We start from the raw sequence: 21,133 nt of genomic DNA, 5'->3' as shown, positions 1-21,133 counted from the left end.
GAATGGATATGACGTCGTCAGCTGACTCAAAATGTTTCTCCGCTGTACCCGTACCGTACTTCACCATTAGAACATACTGTACTCATGCAAGTACGTGATAGCTGTAGGCCTGGAACGAAAACATTTTATTGATCTCCTTTTTGTGTTTCGATTTCAATCTAAATTTAAGCATTGCTGTTTTTGTAACAACTTTCAGCATCACTTGCACTGTTAGGATTTTTTTTGCATTTTAGCGGAGTCTGGACTGCTTTGCGGACGTTTATGTGCAAGCGAATGCAAATTCTCCGACGTACGCTCAGCAGTATGGCAGCGAGAAGAAAGAACTCAGGCATTGACCCTTTCGATATTCCTTCGTGGACAGATACCCTAAAAACCCTTGGCGTACCGCATCATTTCACGAATGGGAACGGCGTCCATCTTAACGGGAACGGCAAAGGTACCGTACAATGTACATGCATGCAACGGGGAAACGCTGAGTGGATTTACATTAACTAATTTTTAAGTAAAAGCAGAAGTCACTGAGAAATCAGAAATGATGGTGTTTGGTAACCAGTTTTACGTTTTTAATGATCAGAAATACTTTCTCAGTTGATTGCGTGATTTAATTTGAGAAATTCTATATTTTATATGTCTTTGACAAACCGAGAATTTTTCCGATACGAATGAATTCTCGTTGTGACAGTTTTTACTTTCAGTTCCTTCCAAGCCCGTGGGATCTATGCTAAAGTTAGAACTCAACGAAAAAATCTCCGTATGGCAAGGTATGGGGCCGTGAAAACCAGTAACTGCCAAAGCAGTGTTAATGATGTTCTATCATCTTGTATTTATTTTCAGGTGATATTACGGAAATACAGACAGACGCCATCGTAAACGCTGCCAACAAATCTTTGCTCGGTGGAGGAGGAGGTAAAGCGATTGCGTTGCTGCAAACTACGGGATATTTTCCACTATATTTTTTAGTAAGTCATTTGCATTATTAATTCTTTGCCCAGTTGATGGCGCTATCCATGCTGCGGCTGGACCGGAGCTTCGGGCGGAATGTGCATCGTTACACGGATGCCTCACTGGCGAGGCAAAAATGACGAAAAGTTACAGGTTGGTTACACGGTCACCAATTAAAAACCGTCCCGAATCCGATTAGTATTAAATTTTGACATACGTAAATAGGTATTATTGCTTTGCAGGTTACCATGCAAATGTGAGTGTGATGATCTGATTCTGCATTTAAGCTGCTTGAGTTTTAGCGATTGAGCCGGTTCCGGTGTTTAATCGCCTTCCACGGTGTTTCTTTTTCATTTCGCATTGATTAAATGCGCTTCGATTTTGCGCAGATGTCATTCATACGGTGGGGCCAATTGGTCAGAAGCCCGATAAACTGCGGAGCTGCTATTGGAATTGTTTAGAACTTCTAAAAGAACATGAACTAAGAACATGCGTAAGTTTTGGTTTCATGCAGCTCGTCTCGCCCGTGAACGGACTAATTAATTCAGTGGACGGTAATTAATCTTTTTGGTGCCTTTCAGGCCTTTCCTTGCATTTCCACCGGTGTTTATGGTAGGTATATTTCGGTTACGATGCCTTGTTGCTAGTAAAATATACCCTGAAAAATGTAATAGGTTTGCTAGGTTATCCCAATGAGGAGGCATGTCATATGGCTGTGGAGACGGTACGGAAGTGGCTGGAGATGGACGATAATAGCTCATTGGTATGTCATTGCACTTCACAATAATAAAGGAATGGCTGATAATATTGTATAGTGGTGTTTTTTGCACCATGAAAGCATCCTTGAAGAAAGAAATTAATTATGCTGGAGTGCAGTTTTTTTCTATGATCCGGAGTTTCGTAACTTCGTTGGTTGGTAAAATTAATTGTTGTCGGATTTGCACAGCTGGCGTGTTACGGAAACACAGCAAGCATTTAAAAACGTTATAATAAATCGTGATAATATTATAGAAGTACCTGCCCGAAACGGTGAAGAGTGTGAATATCCTCGAAATTTCGAATATATGTACAAAATATTAATAGCATTTTGGACTGCTTCAGGTGGACCGAATCGTCTTTTGCGTCTTCCTAGATCTGGATGTGGACTTGTACGAAAAAATTCTCCCGGAGTATTTTCCGCCTGAATGAATGGATATTGCGAATGGAGTTGATAAAACGTGTTCCATACGAGCCTAAAGAGTTTTCGCTGCACAACTTTATTTCAGCACATGTTTAGGTTTTCCGCTGTATCTCATAGTTAAGGTACATGCTTTTAACTGTAAACAGAATTTCTGGTGATCATTTATTTACAGGGAATGTTCGTGTAATAATGCAGAATTCAGTTTTTGTGTTCACAATGTTCTAATTGTGGGTTGTGCTAATCCATAAAGCCCATATCGCTTACGAAAATCAGCGAAAGTGGTGTTTCCTGATTAATGTCAGGATGACTTTATCCGGTGCGTGTATTCCTCGTAACTCAAGTAACCGTCCTGGTCAAGATCATCATCTTTTAAAACTTGGTCAATTATGTCTGAAAACGTTCAGTATAAGTATTTAGCATAGCTATAAATACTGCAAATTCGAGTACATGTGCTAAACTTCTGCTTTCGCGCATTCCCAAATACTTCTTTGCATTGCTTTATTACATTCTGTAGCCAAATGATTTGTGTACATGATTGGCGTGAAAACCGCTTGTGCGCGCAAAATCAGACTGGGAAGTCATGGGGGAAATAAACCTCCAAAATTTTAGCATAATCTTGAAACTTTATTTTAAAATTTCGAAAACATGGTAAAAATTTGGTTCGATGTGAAAAACGATCTTCATTCCAATGCGCGTTTCTATGCAATTTGAAGAAGGTCGGTTGATAAACAAAGTTTTGGTACACCTCCGTGCGTTTCAGCTTTGGAATTTTATTTCGCCCATAACTCCTCTAACGGAAGCTGCGCGCACAAACGGTTTTCACGCCAATTTACACAAATTATTTGGCTATAGAATATCACAAAACAATGCAAAAAAGTGTTTGGGAGTGCGACAAAGGGAAAGTTTTCTTAAATGTGTTGTATATGGATTTGGTCCCATGTACCAGAACAATAAGATGTTATTGGTCACCCTCTCGGTTGCAGCCGTTTTAACTATTGCTGTACTGAGTGTATTCATTCGTACCTGTATAAACTTTCAAATCTATTGGTTCCGAAGGTTCTAAACGTTCGTGATGGGGGTCTTCGTTTCCGCTGTGCAGTAGGGCTTGCAACATTTCCAGTCCGTCTAATTTGCCATTTCCGTCGCTATCGTGCAGCCTACCAGGACACGGTGAGCGGTCAAAAAAAGAAACAAACAAGATGTTCCCGTATTTCGCCTTTTGACCATGCTAATTTTCAGTTTACACGAATTTGGATCTGCCGAATCCGATTCTGTTGAGCACAGTTTATTAAAGAAATAGACCTCATAGTTTACACACTTCAGATTGTTTTCGGTTCTGAATGCAGCTTGAAAGGCAAATAATAGAAAACGGTACAAAGTACTTGAAATAATGGAATTCCAGTTCCACGGGAGACATTTTGCTCGTATCAACATCAGCCCAGTCTTTTAAATGTTCCTTTATGTGCCTGTAAAAACCAAAGCATGCTGAACTGCAGCAAGATAAAGCTGGGTGGGAAATTCCAGAACATGCATGCTTTACGCCTCATCTTCCGTCAGCGCCGGTTTTCCCGCTGGACTTCCGCCGAGTGGGCCGGACGAACCGGCGATAAAAACGGGGAGGAAACATATACTCAGCAAAATGGGAGTTAGCATGTTGCCCGTTTAGCAGATACAGTTAGCCGAAAACGATTATTATGGAATTAGTTACTTTAATTGGGAATGATATACAAGGAGTGCATGGTATGCACTTGCCGAAAAAAGAAACAAAATCAAAAGATCATCATACCCCATTAGCTGCTGTACGAATACATGAGTACCGTTTTAAAAGGTACACATTTCGAAAAGTTACTACTTTGCCGATAGGGTCTGTTTATTTTATCGTTATCGTTAACGGCACCTGATAGCCGGCGATAGGCCGATATGCTAAACGATATTCTCTTACTACTAGTATATGAAATTTCCCCATAATGACACAATCCAAAACGCTTTAAGCGATTACTGATTACGGGTATGATCGCAAGATTCGCAACTGATAATAAGGTATCATCGTGGCTGACTGTGAGACGTTTTGTCGGAAGGCTCTGTTTGATTACTACATCTGCAATAAAATAATTCAAATTATGAAGTTCATTATCCGCGAACTCGTATCAGGTTGCTTATTTCGGTCTGGTGAGGTCATGTTAATATTGCAACATACTTACGTACCGCCGGTACTTTTAGTTGCACAAAGCTACTTAATTGTTGAACCAACAGCTACCGACTACCAGAAACTGCAATCGCGGTCGTACTATATAGTAGATATTTGATAATTAATAGTTATTGCAAGCGAACGCATTTGCTAGATGAATTTGATAATAGTTTTTTTTTTCAAATTGACCTTTGGCTTTTACCGCGTCATGTCATAATTTTAGTGCAGTACACTTTACTTAAGTACACTTATGTACGTACTGGCAGCACTGTATGTACGTCTTCCGGAGACTTTTCGCTCAACCTCCTTAATTGCCGGCTATGAAAATAAGACCATGCGCAAAACGATAAGTAACTGCACATTATTACGACCTTTAGCAATCATCAAAGTACCAATACATAATCGATACAATTGCAGGCCACTGGTCTTTACCATTGTTCACATGACGGCTCCTTATACTACCAACCATGGAGGCCAAGCGATGAACATGATGATCGCTGATCAGTCCGGCAGTGGCATTCTGTCTGCGTTAAACAGCGACGTGCCAAAAGCCCAACAATTAATTCTTGGAAAAGTAAGCGAAACATATCGAATATATACTTACCTTATAACTTAACTAAAAACGACCCGGTTATTCGCATAGACCTACCGAATGAAAGGTTATGACGTCAGTGAACTGAAAGCGCCATTCCGAAGGGAAGCGAGTGTTTCTGTGCAATTTTATATAAAGGCCAACACAACACTGGAAGAAACTAAAGAGAACCCAGTCGATATCGAAACCGTAACGCCCCTGTCTGAAGCTCACCAACAAACAGGACAAAACAGTAAAAAAATATATTATTGCTGAGAAAATCAGTACTTCACTTTTACCAGCATTCCGACCGGTTTGAGTATACACTCCCACGTTCTGGCCACTCTTCAGTACCATTAGAACCATTACAACCTGAGATCGGCTGTCAATAAAAACGTCAATAAAAACCTTTACATGGATTACGAATACGTTCTAGTGGCCGGAACGTGGTCCTGTACACTCATTCGGACCGGAATGTTGGTAAAAGCGAAGTATAAATGTTGAAGTATAAGAACAAAATATATTCAAAAGGTTACATGGTACTTGTGGAGTCCGTTGGACCCTTGGACGAGAAGAAGAAAACACGCAATGGTGAACGCTCCTTTCGCAGCATCAAAGTGTGGGATTGCTCTCAAACCTCCTCATACCGAATCGACTTGTGGGGTCACATTGTAAGTTCAGAATCAAATTCACAAAGCCTTGACCATTCGGTTAGCAGAACACATACAACACCAACAAAAAATAACGAATACTACGTTATAGGCAACCATTTTTATTGCCGAATCCTACGAAAAGCAAGTGGTTTACTTCAATAACTTGAACCACACTGACTACAACAATGGCGGCCTCCAGTCTGCTTACAACAAGACCTTCTTTTACATCTCCCACAGCAAACCCGCCATGGTCGTGAAAAGTTAGGCACTAGACATCGGCCTGATCGATTCTGAAGAAGCACAAGAAGAACAAGTTACCACTACACTAGCACCAGATAACCAGAAACACCCAGCTGTCGATCCACCAGGCACGAAACCGAAGAAGTCAAAGAAATTAAATTAGCGATTGAAATTAGCGATTAAAGAAGCTGTTGAAATTAGCGATTAAAGCTGTTGAAACGATACGATACGATACGATACGGTATATTACGATTAAAGTTGTTGAAATTAGCAAACTGCGAATAAGCAAAATAACAATTCTGCTCAGTGCTCACGCCTGTTTATTTTGTTCGTGCCTCCTTATTGAAATAAACATCGTGCCATTATTTAATACATATGCAGTTAACCTTTCTACATGCTCGAAATCCTAAGACATTATTCATCCGTGCTGGGCTTGTTTAGATGGTCTTTGATGTGATGTTTCAGTTTGCCTTGTTCTTGCTATAACTATGTAGTTCCTTTATTACAAACATTACAACATTTTTTTGACGGCAATAACTGCAGGTCAGGTGAATTATAGCTTTCTTCATCGCGATCAGATTAACAGCAGAAGCGATGTCGTAGCTGTGTGCATTACCAGTTTATCATTTCATAGGCTCAGTAAATCCATATAAATCAAAACTTGGCAGGAACGATGGACTTCACCATTATAACATTTATTAAGTTTATTCTAGTAGCTATCACCCAATAATCATAGTACAAAATTAAAAAGACATTGCAATTCAAAATTTGTCGTGAGTGCTTTGATCCTGATGAGATCTGCTGTTCACAGAACCAGAGATTTCACTAATTTTGAGCTCAAAATTTTTCGCCGAGGTGGGCAATTGTTTAACAGTTATAAATTGATTATCGTTCCCTGCTGACGACGCTGCGGCCCCATTGAGAGTACTGTTTTGAAAAATGATGCTATTTTTCGCGCTTTGAAAGACAACAGACGGTGGCGAGCCGACGGTATCGCCGCCCACCGGAAATATCCGGCGCGTGTCACCGTACGGCTTGCGACAACTCCATCGACGCAGAATCCACAGAGCCACTCGGAAATATGCTTCCCGAAATTTCGGATAAATGGCTCCGTACAGTGCCGGGTTGACAGCGTTTTCAACGTAAATTAGCCATAGAAAAAAATAATTGGCTGCTTTGGAATGCGGGCCAGTGGACCAGAAAATGTATGTGGCATAAAAGCATAACAAATATACGATGGACGTAATGGCCAACATCCACAATACACGCGCACGATCACGCAAATTAATCGCCTTCTGACTGTTAATCGGCACACCGGCCAACTGCTGGGTGTTAGTCCAACGAGCAAACACCGCGCAGTAGCACATTATTACACAAATGGAGGGAATAAAGAAATATGCACACATCAGAATCCAGGATAAGGCAGATCCGGCGTCTTTATTGGTGGCGGCAAACCACGGATGACCTAGGACGAAATACGTGTCCCAGGTAAAACCCGTCAAACTGGGCGCCATCCACGGAATAAGCGCCGCTAAAAGCGAGAGGAACCAGCCGGAAATACTCAGAATCCATACCACTTTCCATGCGTCAATCCGCGTGTACAGTGTCTCGTAAATAGTGGCCATCACGCGGTTCAAGGCAATCAGTCCGTAAAATACTGAGGTGGCCGTCGAAAAGAGTTTGGTGAGAAATCCCACGATGTCCCGCTGGTTGATGTTAATGGAGTAATCGGAATAATTTAACATGACGACGGTGCTTCCGAAAACGGTAATGAACAGCATGCAGAACTGCGCAACTGTCAGGTTTGCCAAGATAATGTTGAGTGGCCGGTAAAGCTCCTCATGGTAGAAGATAGACAACAGCACCATCACATGCCCGAACCCACTGAAATTAAACACGTTATTAAACCATTTGTATATATAGTTAGATAAATCAGTTTCTGGCGGGGATGAAAAAACGTTGTTAGGAAAATATTGTAGTTAATATATAAATGCTTCTGCGCGGTCTTTCAAAGCTACTGTTTTTGTAAGGACAATAAGGCTAATAACGAGGATAACAGATTAATAAAAACAGTGTTTGATTTATTTAGTTTTGTGACATGAATAATAATATAATTATTGTGCATTATGTTAGGGAAAATGATTGCTCACTTTTGCAGCAGAAATGTACAAATTGACCGGCCACTTATTTGTGAGCTTTTTCTATTGCGTTTGACCCCAGCCTGTTATTGACCGCTGACTAAAAGCAAGTTGATTTGTCTAATATACCGCATAATGTTGTTGGATTCATTGTTTGTGTCAGTTACTCTTTAGGGAATCTGAGGCAGCATACACAGCATCTGTCTCTCCTAATTCCTTGCAAGGAACCAACAGAGGTGGCTTAATTTAATTTGCTTTCAATCCTTGCATACCGCTCTGGACTGTACATGGAGTGTTGCCAGTGCCGTACTACAGTTTAATGAATTGCTACTCATACAGAGGTACTCGAACGAAGGATAATTCCTTTAACTGTAGCAGTACGGCATACTTGATACTGGATCATAAATCAGTGCCAGCAGTACAATAGTTGCCATTCCAAATTTAACAAACACGCTGAGTACCATGTAAACCAGGAGTGGTCAATTTTATCAAACTTATAATTATAAAATTATGTAGTTGCGTCAGTGTAAACACATTACAGCCGGACACGTGCATGTTAAATTTGTTCAGTGACTGATCGACAGGAACCAGTGTCGCTAATTATAATATATGTCGCCGTATTATTATAAACAATTATGCAAATACTGTACAATCAACAGAATCAAATTGACATTTGTATAAGCCGTTAACGAGGCTCTGAAACGAAAAGGCGCTGACAAGAATATATCTTTAAAAAATATTTAGGTACGTCTTTTACTACGATTTACGAACAATTACGCCACCGAATTTTTCACATACCCCGTGAAAACACAAGGAATCATAAGGCCACAAAAAATGGCGGCATTGCGAGCGTCGTTCACTTCGATGACATTTACGGTTACAACAGCAGCAGTAGAAGTATCGTAAGAGGCTGTGGAACTGAAATTCATCGTTTCGTCTTCGGGCACGGTAAAGTTGTACGTTGCCATTGACGTTCTGACGATCTTCATTAAACTTTCAGAAAGCAGGCATTTAGGACACGGCTTAAAACTGCTAATGTTCATCACAAATGTACGGTGAGCGCAGAATCCCGTCTATTCTTTCGGTAAAAAAGTCAAATTCACACAAACAATAACACATCTCAAATCAGTCGATAAGTGCATTAAGGTTGTCGGTATCACAGGACGTGTTGCTTGACGAGCGGCAGGTGTAATCAGCAAAGGCAAAATATTGAGATATATATACATATGTACCTCTGTGTGGTGTGTGTGTGTGCGTTACAGTAGGAACGCACACTCAAATGCCAACGCTGATCATGCGCGGCCTTCCTGGTTCTAGGCGGTAATCCTGTATGCCACTGTCTTATTTAGATGTTGCATTACGCTCGGCTGCATCCAGAAAACGTCCTGCCCTGAGAGAGCCGCGATGGAGAAAGCGAAAGCCCAAGAGCATACCTGAGTGAGTCAAATGAGACAGGTAATAATTGGAAAAGCAGGCGTATCTAGCCGGCACTTGCCTATGCACTGGCTACAGTTATCCCGTAATCCTAATATACGTAGATGTATTGCAGCTTTTCTTCCCAGGCAAACACGAAGTGCAAGAAGGTCCTTATTTCCAGATTACGTGTTGCAAATGTAGGAATCATGCGACGTCGCTCTATATGTTAAACCTAGCTACAGGTATACTTGTATACATATACCTCATTGTTTTATTGATCGCCTAAGAGAGACATATTTAACAGATGCCAAGAATAGTTTTCTTTACGAGTACTCTGCATGCCCAACAACATAAAAAAGTATACTAATGCAGTACACTTTGGCTTACTATTAATATTTTTCGGAATGAGTTTGCACTCCTTTTGAAGAGAATATAGAAAGGTAATGACTAGCTACGTTATACATGTAATTCGCTTGATAAACCGATATTCCTGCCGATATTTACGTATGCTCTTATTAATGTTAACCTAATGTTTTAAGCAACAGATGCATTCAATTTCTAGGTGGAAATTACTTTTCATATAAAGAGAGCGTTCATGTGGTATTAATCGATGGCCTTTTGGAAGTTTCATGACGGATATGGTATTTGTTTACCGCCGGCGCTAACGATCCCAATTCCCATTCCCTCGAATAATAATCGGACGTAAACGTAAACCACATTAGTACAATAAATAAATGGCACAAAATTTAAAGATACGGCATCAAGTAGCGTATCACCAGGTACAGTCCATGTTTAGTGATTACAGCAGTAAAAAGCATTTGTCATGAAACCAGTAATTTCACTGATAGTAAACTGACAAGTGAGGTTCAACTAATTTGAACTTGCTACCTGCAGAGCTAAAAAATGTTACTGCACGATATCATTGCATTAAGAAATGCGACTGATTGCTCGAGACTGGTAAAGTACTGAGCGTAGCGATCCCAGTTCCCATTTCCCATGACCAAGGGCTTTGAAAAAATAGTATGCATTACGTAATTTCCCGATTACTTTAATACATAACACGGTTCTCCAATGCAGAGCGACATTTGTGCCGTTACTTCCGGTTTTAATTAAGTGCTACACAACGATAACCGCGTTAAAATCTGTTTTAAAAGAAGTAACAATTGTGATTTTCAATACAAATAAAAAGTCATCATGCCGGAGAAATCGTTTTGAATTCCAAATGTTCAACGCCTAATGCCCATTATACCTTACAAAAAGATCAACGTGCAATAAGGAAACATATCGGTCACCACCAAAGCAGCCGAAGCGCAGGAGATGATACAAAGCAAACACTGGAGACATTGTTGATATTTAGCAAAGTGTCACATCAGATTCTATTGATTATCGGGATTGGTATTCTCCGGTTGCTGTTGGGATGTCGGAGGAGGCGTTTGTCGGCCTTTGCTCAGTCGCTCCAACTCCGAAGCGGCATCCACGTGCGCCATCGATGGAGAACTGGTTCGTGCTGCAGCCGCTGCAGGAGAACCGGGCTTGTTGTTCTTATTTAGCAGTGTGTTGAAAAAGCTGGTTAATGCGCTTTCATTCGCACCGCCGGCACCTAAGCTGCCACGCGGACCGTCAGTCTACAACACAACAACCGGCATCACCTCTTTGCTAATTCAACTGAAACAAACTCGGGATTCCAACGCAGCCGATTATTTTACCGCGTCTCCTTTCAAAATCATACTTTCGTAAAACATAGTCTATCAGCTACATTCCGTCAACTATAAATAAGTTTAACTTGTAGAACACACATATCGTTCCTTTTAAAATAACCACTGCTGCTTATTGGGACAACTAGGAATATTCATATTCGAACGGCTTGTTGTGCAAATACCTTACACATTTCCCAAGATTTATCGAGAAACCGTTTGATATTACTCAATTTTATTAACACATGACTTAAAAATGCCTGTTACGAATTATGCAACCAAACGCACCTTCTTCGGAGACGCTTGTGCCGGCGATGCCCGCATCTGCTTCTGTGCGGGAGACCCTTCGACCCGCGATGGGACCGGCTGTTGCAAAGCATGTTGTAGACGTTTCAAAAATTCTTGATCCTCTTCCGCTTGCGATCCCATATCTGCAGCACCATGCTAAAATCCAAACGTACAGCGCCACATTAATAATCGGCAGACGAAATATAATTCAACAAGTCACACTTTCGTAGTCGGAACATTTCCCGGTCGGTTTTATTATTCCTCTTATCCTGCGAAAGATGGTCACACAGAGCACGTACCTTAGCAAGTGGTGGGGGTGCTGTAATGATTTTAGCGAAGGGATCAGTGGGCTGAATGTCTCCCAGATTATCATATAGAATGTTGATCTTTTTCTCGTTATCCCATCCTATCGGGATGAATACAGAGTCCCGATCCAAAACCAAGCCTTCTTCGTCAAATTTTAATCCATAGAGAATATGAGCCGTATAACGAAGCAAATGTTTTATATTCTTATTGTCTCTGGCTGATGTAAATATAAGAGCTGCACCATCTGCAACGAACAAAATCTGCATTTCTTGAAACTGACGATCACAAGACAGTTGTCATACATTTCAAGCACAATGTTCGGAGATGCATTTGAAGAAAATCAAATTTTTCTTCCCTGTAATCCATTTCTTTTTCCAATACACTTGTATGGTCAGCCTGAAACACAAAATCCAAAACTTAAATCTACACAGCCGAAGTAGTCCGATTAATAAGCATATCCAACCTTGGTAACAACAACAATTATCGGCAATCCTAAATTACAAATTAAAGTATTTTCTCCTAGAGGAAGATCAGAATCTTTGTCAACTCCAATGGACTTTGCCGTGGTAGGATCCACATATTCTTTGAACATCTTCTCCACTACATTGAAGAATAAAATAATTCAATTCGCACTCGCCACACAGAAGACAGAATTTTTTGTCCGGTACCATTTGCACGATGGTGCTTCAGGACAACTGGGTCAATTTTCATTTGATCGATTGCTGCTGATAGAATACGCATCCATTTATCCAAACTCTGTATCATGTTCCACGGCTTTGTCATACTAACGACCAACCAGACAACTGTTTTATCGAAATTCTTTTCGTTAAATGCTAACGGAAGCAAATTCTGAGCATATTCTTCTTCTTCAAGTATCCAAGCATTGAGCTGGGTTGAATCTGCAAAAACAATAACTCTACAGGTTAAAACACCAATAAGTCTGCAACGAAAATTTCTGGGAATAAGCGCGGGAACAATATAACAGTGCATGACAAATTTATTTTCTTGCAACCTAAAAAACCAAATTCTCCAACTTAACTAAAGCGGAAGCAAAAAAATACGTTATTAACTATTATAAGTATTAGTCTAATTTGGTACTGTCCCAACGAGCGTTAGCAAAATTTTCCGGTGGCAAAGTGTAAATACTTGCAGATAGATTTAAAAAAATTTTTACCTTCGCGTTCGTCATCTTTGACAGGAACGCAGACATGTTCCAGTCCAACACCGGAAGGTGCAATATGATCTTTACCAAGAAGCTTAGCCAACAACTGAGATCTCCCTGTTTCTCTGTCGCCTGCGAACACAAGAAAAAGACGGCTCATGAAGAAATACACTCTGCAATGGAAAGGCTTTTACCCAACACTAGAAGGTTTTTCTCCACCATACGGTTTGTGGCGCTCGCGCGTACTTCATTCAGAATGGCAGACCTAAAAATATAATTTGTACCGTATCGTACCAAAAACAATAACGACCATACGGTATACTAGAGAGAATGGTAATATTAACAAAATTAACAAAATACTGATCAACGCTACCGCGTTCACACTCACTTACAGCAAGAATAAATTGAATAAAAATGAATACCAGGGAGAATTGTACATAGGACAAACAGTAGGGAGTGTACTGACCGATCATTAATTAATGTAATTCGACAGTAATAATTTTGAAAAATCCGAGAAACGTAATCAAGACATACGAGTACAGAATATAAGAACATATGATTACATATCCACAAACGCACAAAAAATAATAGTAAATTGTGTTAACTACTGCTTTGAAAAAAATCCCTGCTTAGAAGGCAAGCAAAGCCTTCAGAAACACCCATGAAACGGCACAAAATAGACGCGGAGAACCAAATAATCATTAAAAAATACAGACGCACAAAATAGACGCTGAGAACCAAATAATCATTAAAAAATATTCACAATTCATGCAAAAAAAGGAACCGTAATCCACGTACCATTGATTTTCAGATTCTGGCTTCTTTTCGGCCAGCGTATTCATGGAGCTAGAAGTGCTGATGGAAGTTGTCAACATTGTGTGATCCGAGTATTTAGTTAGCCGTCCCAAACTTTACGAATCAACTCTAAGGAACAATAATTACTATGGGCTAGCGCCTGACTGTTTCTGGCAGAAAAAAGTGCATAAATGATAACTCATTCACGCACAACCAAAACGACTACTGTAACTAAAAATTTAAAATCACCAAATTTTAAAAGATTATTACAAATACCACGTAAGTTCAAAGTTAACGTCAACATGAGAAAACCACAGCAGTGAAAACGTCTCCCACCCAGAAAGCAGACGTTACGTGAATACCAAAACATCAAACAACTGACGCCAGTGCCAGAACGCTACAGCGACTCCCAAAGATTCCAAGTCCAGCAAAAAAATCAGTCAAATTTTGAAATTTTATACGCTGTTTTTTTACGAGTACTTCAGACACGGTTTAATACTGTTTTTACAGAACCAGCTACTGACATTCTATGATCTTAACGCGACGCTCAAACCTCAAATCATATCAAATCTGTTTTTAGTATCCAAATCAGTACAAAATTACAAAACTGTAAGAATTATGTTGTTACAGCAAAAAACATTTCAATATTTCTCGGTTTCTTAAACAGCGAACAGCATCTATACACAAAAGTCAAAACTTCACTAATCAACTTATAAGCAAAGAGACTAACCGGGTAATATGAGACAATCACAACCGGAAAAATCTGCAACAGCTAGAAGGAAACGAAACAACCCGAGAACGAAAGCAAAAGATTTACGGCGACCATTTTTTGTATTCCATGCCGTCTGGAGCCTTCACGTCCACTGTTTTCTCTCCGACTTCCTGCCAGTTCGTACTAAGAACGGTACCATTCGATTCATACTATAAAAACAGGAAAACATTCTCCCACGATGACGCACAAATATAATCATAACAATTATAAATAACTGAAAAATAACTAATCAACATCAGCTTACAAATGACTTCATCATAGCTTTCTTGACTTCATCTGATCCACCGCCGTAAATGTCTTGAAACAGCTTCATAAGTGCCGCATCTCCTTCAGGTTTCTCGTCTGCCTCTGCTGCTTTAAGCTCTTTTTCGATTTGATTCCATTTTTGATTTGATCCAGGCAAAGCTGCATCTGTAGTAAAATATTAAGTTCAGCAAACATATATTGTAGAAGTACAAATCCGATACAGTACACTTCCAGCAGGAGTACGGTACTGTAAAAACTGAGGAGACACAGAGTTCAGTCAGTCAGAACTGCTAGTCAGAAACTGCTAAACTGCTGAAAAAGAATGGCGCACTCTCGCCGCTTAGCAATAACATGCAAAAACACTCGATAAGACTATAATAAGAGTTGCTTATTACTATATCTGTTTTTGAAAACAGCGCAAAGCTGATACTTAAGTGTAAATAATAAATCCCATCTAAAAATTCCAGAAAAGAAGCCCGAAATTTTTTAAACATATCACTGAACCAAACCGAATTTAAAAAATAACGCATGAGTGAAGAGTAAGCAAAGAAAGGAATCCACGACCAGGTTTTAATTTTAAAATTCCTTAAACTGCCACATGTAAAAAAAAATTATACTAAAACATTTTCTCTTTCTCTAATACATCGCACCTTTTTCTTGTATCTTTCGCTCGAGTTGCTCCCACCTGATTGCTTCGTTCTTAAGTAGTTTAATTTCCACCTAACAAAGCAAACGGGGTTTATGACGGGCTTTTCTATGATCACAATGCACTTACTTTAGATCGCAAAATTTTGTTCTCGCACGACTCCTTTACTGTATGAGCCAGATTTAGCTGCGCTACGTAGAGTTCTCCTGCGTCGTCCACGGATTTGAAATCCAGCTTCATAAGTAAAAAGTTAGTACCACATATACCAGCGATGCATCCTTTTTTGGCACATGCCATAGAAATGTTGACTACTGCTTACGGTATCAGGACGGCAATGTACACTCAGATTAGCTTCCTGGACTCCTTTAACAAAGAAGGAAATAACAACCGAACCATCGGTCTGATACCACTCAAAGCGAGGAGTTTTGCCTCGAGATTCCACCTCCTCGGATGCCATTACAAGGCACAAAAACAAGATTTATTGTAGCGGAGTACTCGGAAAAACTACAGAAATTTTTTATTGTGTCTTCAGCGTCAAAATGTACTAACACTACAGTACAGTAATATTGCAGAACTGCAGTTTGCAAAATTGAAAACACGATGAGTTTTATCGTTAAAGCTGCCGCCGACTGCAGGCGGCTGGAATAGCGGTCTTGGGTCTTCTATGTACTCGTAGATGATCTCGTGTAAAAAATTTTGTTTCTCACAACGCGAATAAAAAACCTCAAGCAATCTTCCACACTTCCACAAGCTGCGTAGTACGTATTTATTTTGGCTGAGGACGCCTATTAAATTCTGTTGTCGGCTGAGGCTGTGGAGTTAATGCATCTTTACTACTCGTAGTGATAGAAAAATCGTGACCTTTTTATACCGCCGCTTAATAAAGAGAGAATTATCCAGCCAAGTAACTCAAATACGGGGTTCATTCAAAACGGTTTTAGGTAACTCTCGAGAAGATCGTTTTGCACCGCACCACATTTTTTGCTGCGGCCATGGCCTGCGCTCAGGTTATTAAAGTGAAATTCTGGAAGCTATTCTAGAAATGTTCTTCGTGACACCTTGTTTTCGATCTTCCTGTTTTTGATCAGTACTTGTATAATTATATGAATACTGATTATCTGTGCCAGGACTTCGGCCCTGTCCTTTGAGGCAAAGGATCTCGGCTTCTACTTCACCAATTTTGTTGCTTTAAAGTACATCAAAATTCTCTAGGTGTAGCGGTGGATCCAAGATTGTTGACGTTTTCCAAAATCGTTTGTCTAGGTCCAGTGGTCAACCATAGGCTTGTTACCATGGACGCGATAAGAAATGCACACTGTTCTAACACAATTTGACCCAGAACAGTAGCAATATCTGAGCTGCTACTTAACAATAAGAACGAGTACAATACAAAGTAAAAAATTTATGTAAGTAACTTAACACGTCAGTCATCATCGCGTTAGTCATCATTGCAAGTTATGTACTGTATGTACAAGTAGGCAGTCCGTGTTTCGATTAACTTATGTAAAGTGTATCATAATACAAGCTGAGCACGGATGAATATTGGCTTGTACGACTATTATTAACTGCAATGCTTTAATTTCTAGTTTTATGTATTATGCCGGTAAAACGAAAGAAACAATCAGAATGAGCGATATTATAGTTTTCAGTGACCTGCCTAGTGCCTACATACTTTACGTACTATCAGTATTACACACAAAGATGCTTTGCTTTTCGTTTTCTCACATACTCGTAATGAACATATGTTTATCGCAACACGGACTGGCTAAATACTGTAGTGTACAGAAGTTATTTACACATAGTTTACGCTGATACTTTGTACTGTACTAAAATACGAGCAAAGATACTGCTAGACTGCTAGTGTTCCGCTGGGTCAGGTCGGGTTAGATGTGTATGCATTTCTTATCGTGTCCATGGTAACAAGCTTATGACTGACCACTGGACGTAGCCAAATGATTTTAGCAAAAAATCAACAATCTATGATCCACCGCCACATTGAGAGAATTCTGATGTACTTTAAAGCAGCAAAATTGGTAAAGTAGAAGCCGAGATCCTTTGCCTCAAAGGAGAGGGGCCGAAGTCCTGGCACAGATGATTAGTATTCATATAATTACTAAACATACGTACGGGTTCATTAATATTATGACAGTCTGTAAGCGACCGCAAAGCAACACATCCTTGGAATTACTTATTTTTTAATAGTCATCGGCCAATATTCATCCGTGCCGGGCTTGTTTATATATTATATAGAAGTGGTACTATTTATATGTACGTACTTCAATAGTACTCGTACACTTCGTATGGTTAGAGTAGGAACCTCATGGGAGTTCGCACAAATTAAGTACTTACGTACTGTACATGCACAACATTGACTTGAAAATTGGCGTATCTAATACTAGATTACCATTTGGCCACTCGGGTCGCAATTCATAAGAACCGCACAATAGCTCTATACAGAATTAAAGTAATTTTGTTAAATTTTTATGAATTATTTTGACAGAAAACGGCTCGTAATTTCGTATTTCCTACAAGTTTTTAGGCTGCCTTATACGCAGTAATCTGCACTGCGTAGCCGGTAGATGAGTGACTGACGAGCGAGCCGCTAAGAAGCTGCCATGCTTCATAAAAATATTATTTATTGACTTGAGATTCCTCTTGTGCTATGAATATTGTTATTGCTGATAGCAAATTCTTGCTTGTGCGACTGCGATCGGAACATAATTATTGCGGTCGTACTTCAAGTTGTCGACACGCCACATATACCGTGCTTAAACTACACATACAGTACGTAGTACGTACTGAGTATGTACAGTTAAAGTAATGCCTTGGGCCGGTTTGCTCGGACGATTCTGTTCTCCGCCGATTAAGATTATGCAGTGCGTAGTTAGGATATGTAAGTACTGTAATAATTTATAGTTCTCGACGAGCAAGGGCTAACCATAAGTCTTGTCAAGTTTTTCTGCTTGCGAAATTTACGTTGTACTAATTAATGGTTAGATTTCAGTATTTCTAAAATTTAAAGCCATCACATCACAAATACTGCAAGAAACTTACAAACTTGTTAATCGGAATGAATTCGAAATATCGATTAAATTATTTTAACGCGAAAGGAAGCGGGGAAGTTATTCGATGGATATTTGCGTACGCCGGTGTGGAGTACGAAGATAATCGCCTGGATCCGGTCACTGAGTGGCCAGCTGTTAAGCACAGAGCGCCATATGGCAAACTCCCTTTCTTGGAAGTAGACGGTAAAGTGTTAGGGGAAAGTTATGCCATTCAACGCTTTTTGGCCAAGAGATTTGGCTTGGCTGGATCCAGTGCATGGGAAGAGGCCGAAGTAGATGCGCTAGCCGACTATATAGCGGAAGTGAAACGAAAGCAGCCCAACTGGGTTGCGGCTGCAGTTTTTGTCCAAGAGGACGAACTTGGAAAAGGTCCCGCCAACCATGCATCCCGAGAAGATTCTCTCAGGGAGGATTATTTGCGCGAGTCGGTGTCTGTGTTGAAACGACTGGAGAATATGCTACAAAACAACAGTAAAAAGTTTTACTTTGTTGGGGAAAAACCCTCATGGGCGGACTTTGTGGTTACGCGGTTTCTGGATGGTCTTCTCCAATTTGACCAAGCAGTTCTTAACAGATATCCGTTGCTTTCCGCACACCGGCAGCATATCCGAAATCTTCACGGGATCAATCATTGGCTGCAAAAGCGTCCAGATACAGTGTACTAAATTACTAACGCATGAATCTGCGAAATGTCGCAATTTTGTATATTACATTGCATAATACATTAACTGTATAAATTCTTGTCGTGTAAGAAACACTAACAATAATACTTTGTAATTGTGAGTATCTCGTACAGTACGTGTCGTTGTGCAAATTTCTGCGATAAACGATACTTCAGTAATTTTTACTAATATTTAACACTGAATTTAAATTGAGGGTACCGGTTTCTGTACTGGGTAAAACATAATTTTCTATTGTTAAGTTTTTAAATATTATTTTCGTATTTTTCTTTTTTTTTGCATGCTTGTAAGAAATTTAAGGGTGTTAAACGAATAATTGTCCCAGTGCAACAGGCTGACAAGTGAGATCTTCTGGTACAACACGTTAACGATTAAAAAAGGATACATTATTTATATTAAAAGGGCTGCTGCCCAGTGCCCGGTTAACATAGCAATCCGGAAATATAAACTTTCAGACCTGTGCAACGGTTTGAGCTTTTAGCGAGTTGTCTACAGCAAAAAAAAAACCATAAAATGGTTCAATGGTTTTGGTAATATCACTCGCCGACGCCCGTACCGTACCGAATGGCCAGTGCGTTACAGCACACCATTTCTTAAAGTTCTCTTACAATACATACAGAAAAAAAGAGCAAAAAGATTATACTACCCATAAGACAACCATAAACAGTGGCAAACCAGGCCGACGGCTAGTCTTCGTCATCGGATGCATTAAATGCTTCACTTAGACACTTTTGTCCGGAAGGTTCCACAAGTTCACCACCACGGCCAAGGTCGATATTATTCTCATCCAGCACATCATGTACAGGATCATTCCCGCCCTCGGGGATGTTCTCTGCTTCCAGTTGCTCCAGTAAATCATTTAATACTATTTCTGTCGATGTCTTGGATGCTAGCGATGCATCGGGCACATTCACTGAAATTTCTTTTGCTTTCAAAGGATTTTTCTTTCGCTCTGTAAGTGTAAAGTGAAGTTCTACCACTTCTCTGACGGTGAGTTTACCAACGTAAGCACGAATATGCTTTCCCACCTGCTAGTAAAGCTTTCAGTTCAATCACCATGGCGCTGAATTCACCGTCATCCAAGGCCATCAACACATCTTCCGGTAGGATCGTTTTCCTTTTCTTTCGCACAGCCAAACCAACCGCACTATAAAAAGGGGGCTCGTATTATATCTTGCAGATTCTTGCGTGTCATTACTGACTACGACTGACTTAAAATATGAATAATCTATGGGTCTCAAGTCATACTCAAACTGAAGACTACAGTAAAGTTACTAAGTATCGCATTCCTACGCTTTTCCTTTTATCATACTTCAACATAATTAACCCATACACTCACCAGTCTACAAGGTACAACACGAAGAAGACTGCAGTCCGTGAGAGAAAATCTCTGGCATCCTTCGCAACTGGGGTTTTCTCGGGCAGCTACGTCAGTTGGACAGTGAAGACATTGTTAATTATTTTACTATACCGTGCTTCTGTGCACGCTCAAACTAAACTACATGCACTAATCAGCGGTTCTGCTTACAATTTCCTTCATGACTCTGACAACAACTGCTTCAGGAAATTTCAAATCATCAATTGTGAATCCTCCATCTTTCCCACTGTTCTCCAGTTCTTCAGTAGTAACATTTTCTTGTTCCTGGGCTTCCATATTAGCGTCGTCGTCTTCACGATCAAACTCCATACTGCCGAACTTCTCCGAATTTTTTTCCATTTCAGAATGTTCATGGTTTGCGATAATGTGATCCATTATTGTCGTCATGCCGCAAGTGATAACATCATAACGATGCACAATCGTTCGTAACTTTGAAGTTTCTTTCAACAATCTGCGACGAACTGCATTGCATGAAAAGTACTTGCACTGTAAGCTGTAACTGGCACAGACCAGCTAGACCACGGGTAGGTGTCCCAGCGAAAGACCACGGATACCTAGGTCATTGGTAATACATTATGTTATAAATCATGTTATCGTTAGGTTGTTTATATTAGCACAAGTAAAAAGGAACGTAAAAAGTAAAAAGGAAGGTCCTGGAAACCTACCACCAGAAAGGGAACTGCGTAATAGTGCGTAATGCGTACTCGTATACGATACAAAAGCAGTAAACACCGACGGAAGTTTTCGCGGTCGTGCAACGGTGCGAAAGTTGC

General features: G+C 40.1%; 8 protein-coding genes across 9 annotated transcripts; 3 read left to right on the top strand and 5 right to left on the bottom strand.

The window, feature by feature from the left end:
- The first annotated feature begins 80 nt into the window (after positions 1-80).
- On the top strand, positions 81-2,434 carry LOC129586178 (ADP-ribose glycohydrolase MACROD1-like). Its single transcript, XM_055479232.1, has 9 exons — positions 81-436; positions 696-761; positions 835-906; positions 993-1,095; positions 1,185-1,198; positions 1,332-1,435; positions 1,524-1,554; positions 1,626-1,705; positions 2,044-2,434. The coding sequence occupies exons 1-9, from the start codon at positions 262-264 to the stop codon at positions 2,128-2,130; spliced, it is 732 nt and encodes a 243-aa protein (XP_055335207.1). The 5' UTR covers positions 81-261; the 3' UTR covers positions 2,131-2,434.
- LOC129586180 (multiple coagulation factor deficiency protein 2 homolog) lies at positions 1,873-4,055 on the bottom strand. The gene is made up of 5 exons (XM_055479234.1): positions 3,663-4,055; positions 3,505-3,588; positions 3,146-3,279; positions 2,387-2,512; positions 1,873-2,174 (listed from the first exon to the last, which is right to left on the bottom strand). Exons 1-4 carry the CDS (start codon positions 3,773-3,775, stop codon positions 2,421-2,423), a joined length of 423 nt encoding a protein of 140 aa, XP_055335209.1. The 5' UTR covers positions 3,776-4,055; the 3' UTR covers positions 1,873-2,174; positions 2,387-2,420.
- Positions 4,056-4,119: 64 nt separating this feature from the next.
- Positions 4,120-6,071, top strand: LOC129586179 (uncharacterized). Its single transcript, XM_055479233.1, has 5 exons — positions 4,120-4,291; positions 4,728-4,884; positions 4,954-5,134; positions 5,413-5,552; positions 5,644-6,071. The coding sequence occupies exons 2-5, from the start codon at positions 4,753-4,755 to the stop codon at positions 5,797-5,799; spliced, it is 609 nt and encodes a 202-aa protein (XP_055335208.1). The 5' UTR covers positions 4,120-4,291; positions 4,728-4,752; the 3' UTR covers positions 5,800-6,071.
- Positions 6,072-6,453: 382 nt separating this feature from the next.
- LOC129586177 (trace amine-associated receptor 4-like) lies at positions 6,454-9,160 on the bottom strand. Its single transcript, XM_055479231.1, has 2 exons — positions 8,711-9,160; positions 6,454-7,658 (listed from the first exon to the last, which is right to left on the bottom strand). Exons 1-2 carry the CDS (start codon positions 8,953-8,955, stop codon positions 6,536-6,538), a joined length of 1,368 nt encoding a protein of 455 aa, XP_055335206.1. The 5' UTR covers positions 8,956-9,160; the 3' UTR covers positions 6,454-6,535.
- A 1,226-nt stretch (positions 9,161-10,386) lies between these two features.
- On the bottom strand, positions 10,387-13,826 carry LOC129586176 (cytoplasmic dynein 1 light intermediate chain 2-like). The gene is made up of 9 exons (XM_055479230.1): positions 13,577-13,826; positions 12,973-13,043; positions 12,791-12,910; positions 12,285-12,515; positions 12,080-12,216; positions 11,919-12,012; positions 11,610-11,860; positions 11,311-11,466; positions 10,387-10,953 (listed from the first exon to the last, which is right to left on the bottom strand). Exons 1-9 carry the CDS (start codon positions 13,651-13,653, stop codon positions 10,705-10,707), a joined length of 1,386 nt encoding a protein of 461 aa, XP_055335205.1. The 5' UTR covers positions 13,654-13,826; the 3' UTR covers positions 10,387-10,704.
- A 311-nt stretch (positions 13,827-14,137) lies between these two features.
- On the bottom strand, positions 14,138-15,801 carry LOC129586310 (protein SGT1 homolog). Of its 2 annotated transcripts, XM_055479457.1 has the most exons (6): positions 15,557-15,801; positions 15,367-15,471; positions 15,242-15,311; positions 14,818-14,847; positions 14,590-14,756; positions 14,138-14,494 (listed from the first exon to the last, which is right to left on the bottom strand). In XM_055479457.1, exons 1-6 carry the CDS (start codon positions 15,692-15,694, stop codon positions 14,387-14,389), a joined length of 618 nt encoding a protein of 205 aa, XP_055335432.1. In that variant the 5' UTR covers positions 15,695-15,801; the 3' UTR covers positions 14,138-14,386. The 2 variants fall into 2 exon arrangements, with proteins under 2 accessions (XP_055335432.1, XP_055335433.1); XM_055479458.1 differs by lacking the exon at positions 14,818-14,847.
- A 2,334-nt stretch (positions 15,802-18,135) lies between these two features.
- LOC129586293 (probable glutathione S-transferase 8) lies at positions 18,136-19,438 on the top strand. The gene has a single exon (XM_055479425.1). The coding sequence runs from the start codon at positions 18,308-18,310 to the stop codon at positions 18,965-18,967; it is 660 nt and encodes a 219-aa protein (XP_055335400.1). The 5' UTR covers positions 18,136-18,307; the 3' UTR covers positions 18,968-19,438.
- Positions 19,334-21,044, bottom strand: LOC129586292 (uncharacterized). The gene is made up of 4 exons (XM_055479424.1): positions 20,511-21,044; positions 20,322-20,407; positions 20,011-20,129; positions 19,334-19,934 (listed from the first exon to the last, which is right to left on the bottom strand). Exons 1-4 carry the CDS (start codon positions 20,745-20,747, stop codon positions 19,669-19,671), a joined length of 708 nt encoding a protein of 235 aa, XP_055335399.1. The 5' UTR covers positions 20,748-21,044; the 3' UTR covers positions 19,334-19,668.
- Positions 21,045-21,133: the final 89 nt, after the last annotated feature.

This window comes from Paramacrobiotus metropolitanus, unplaced genomic scaffold, assembly GCF_019649055.1.
Source record: "Paramacrobiotus metropolitanus isolate TYO unplaced genomic scaffold, Prichtersi_v1.0 Parri_scaffold0000020, whole genome shotgun sequence".
Taxonomy (NCBI): Eukaryota; Metazoa; Tardigrada; class Eutardigrada; order Parachela; family Macrobiotidae; genus Paramacrobiotus; species Paramacrobiotus metropolitanus.
The sequence above is the reverse complement of the archived record's forward strand: the minus strand, read 5'-3'. Positions and strand labels throughout refer to the sequence as shown.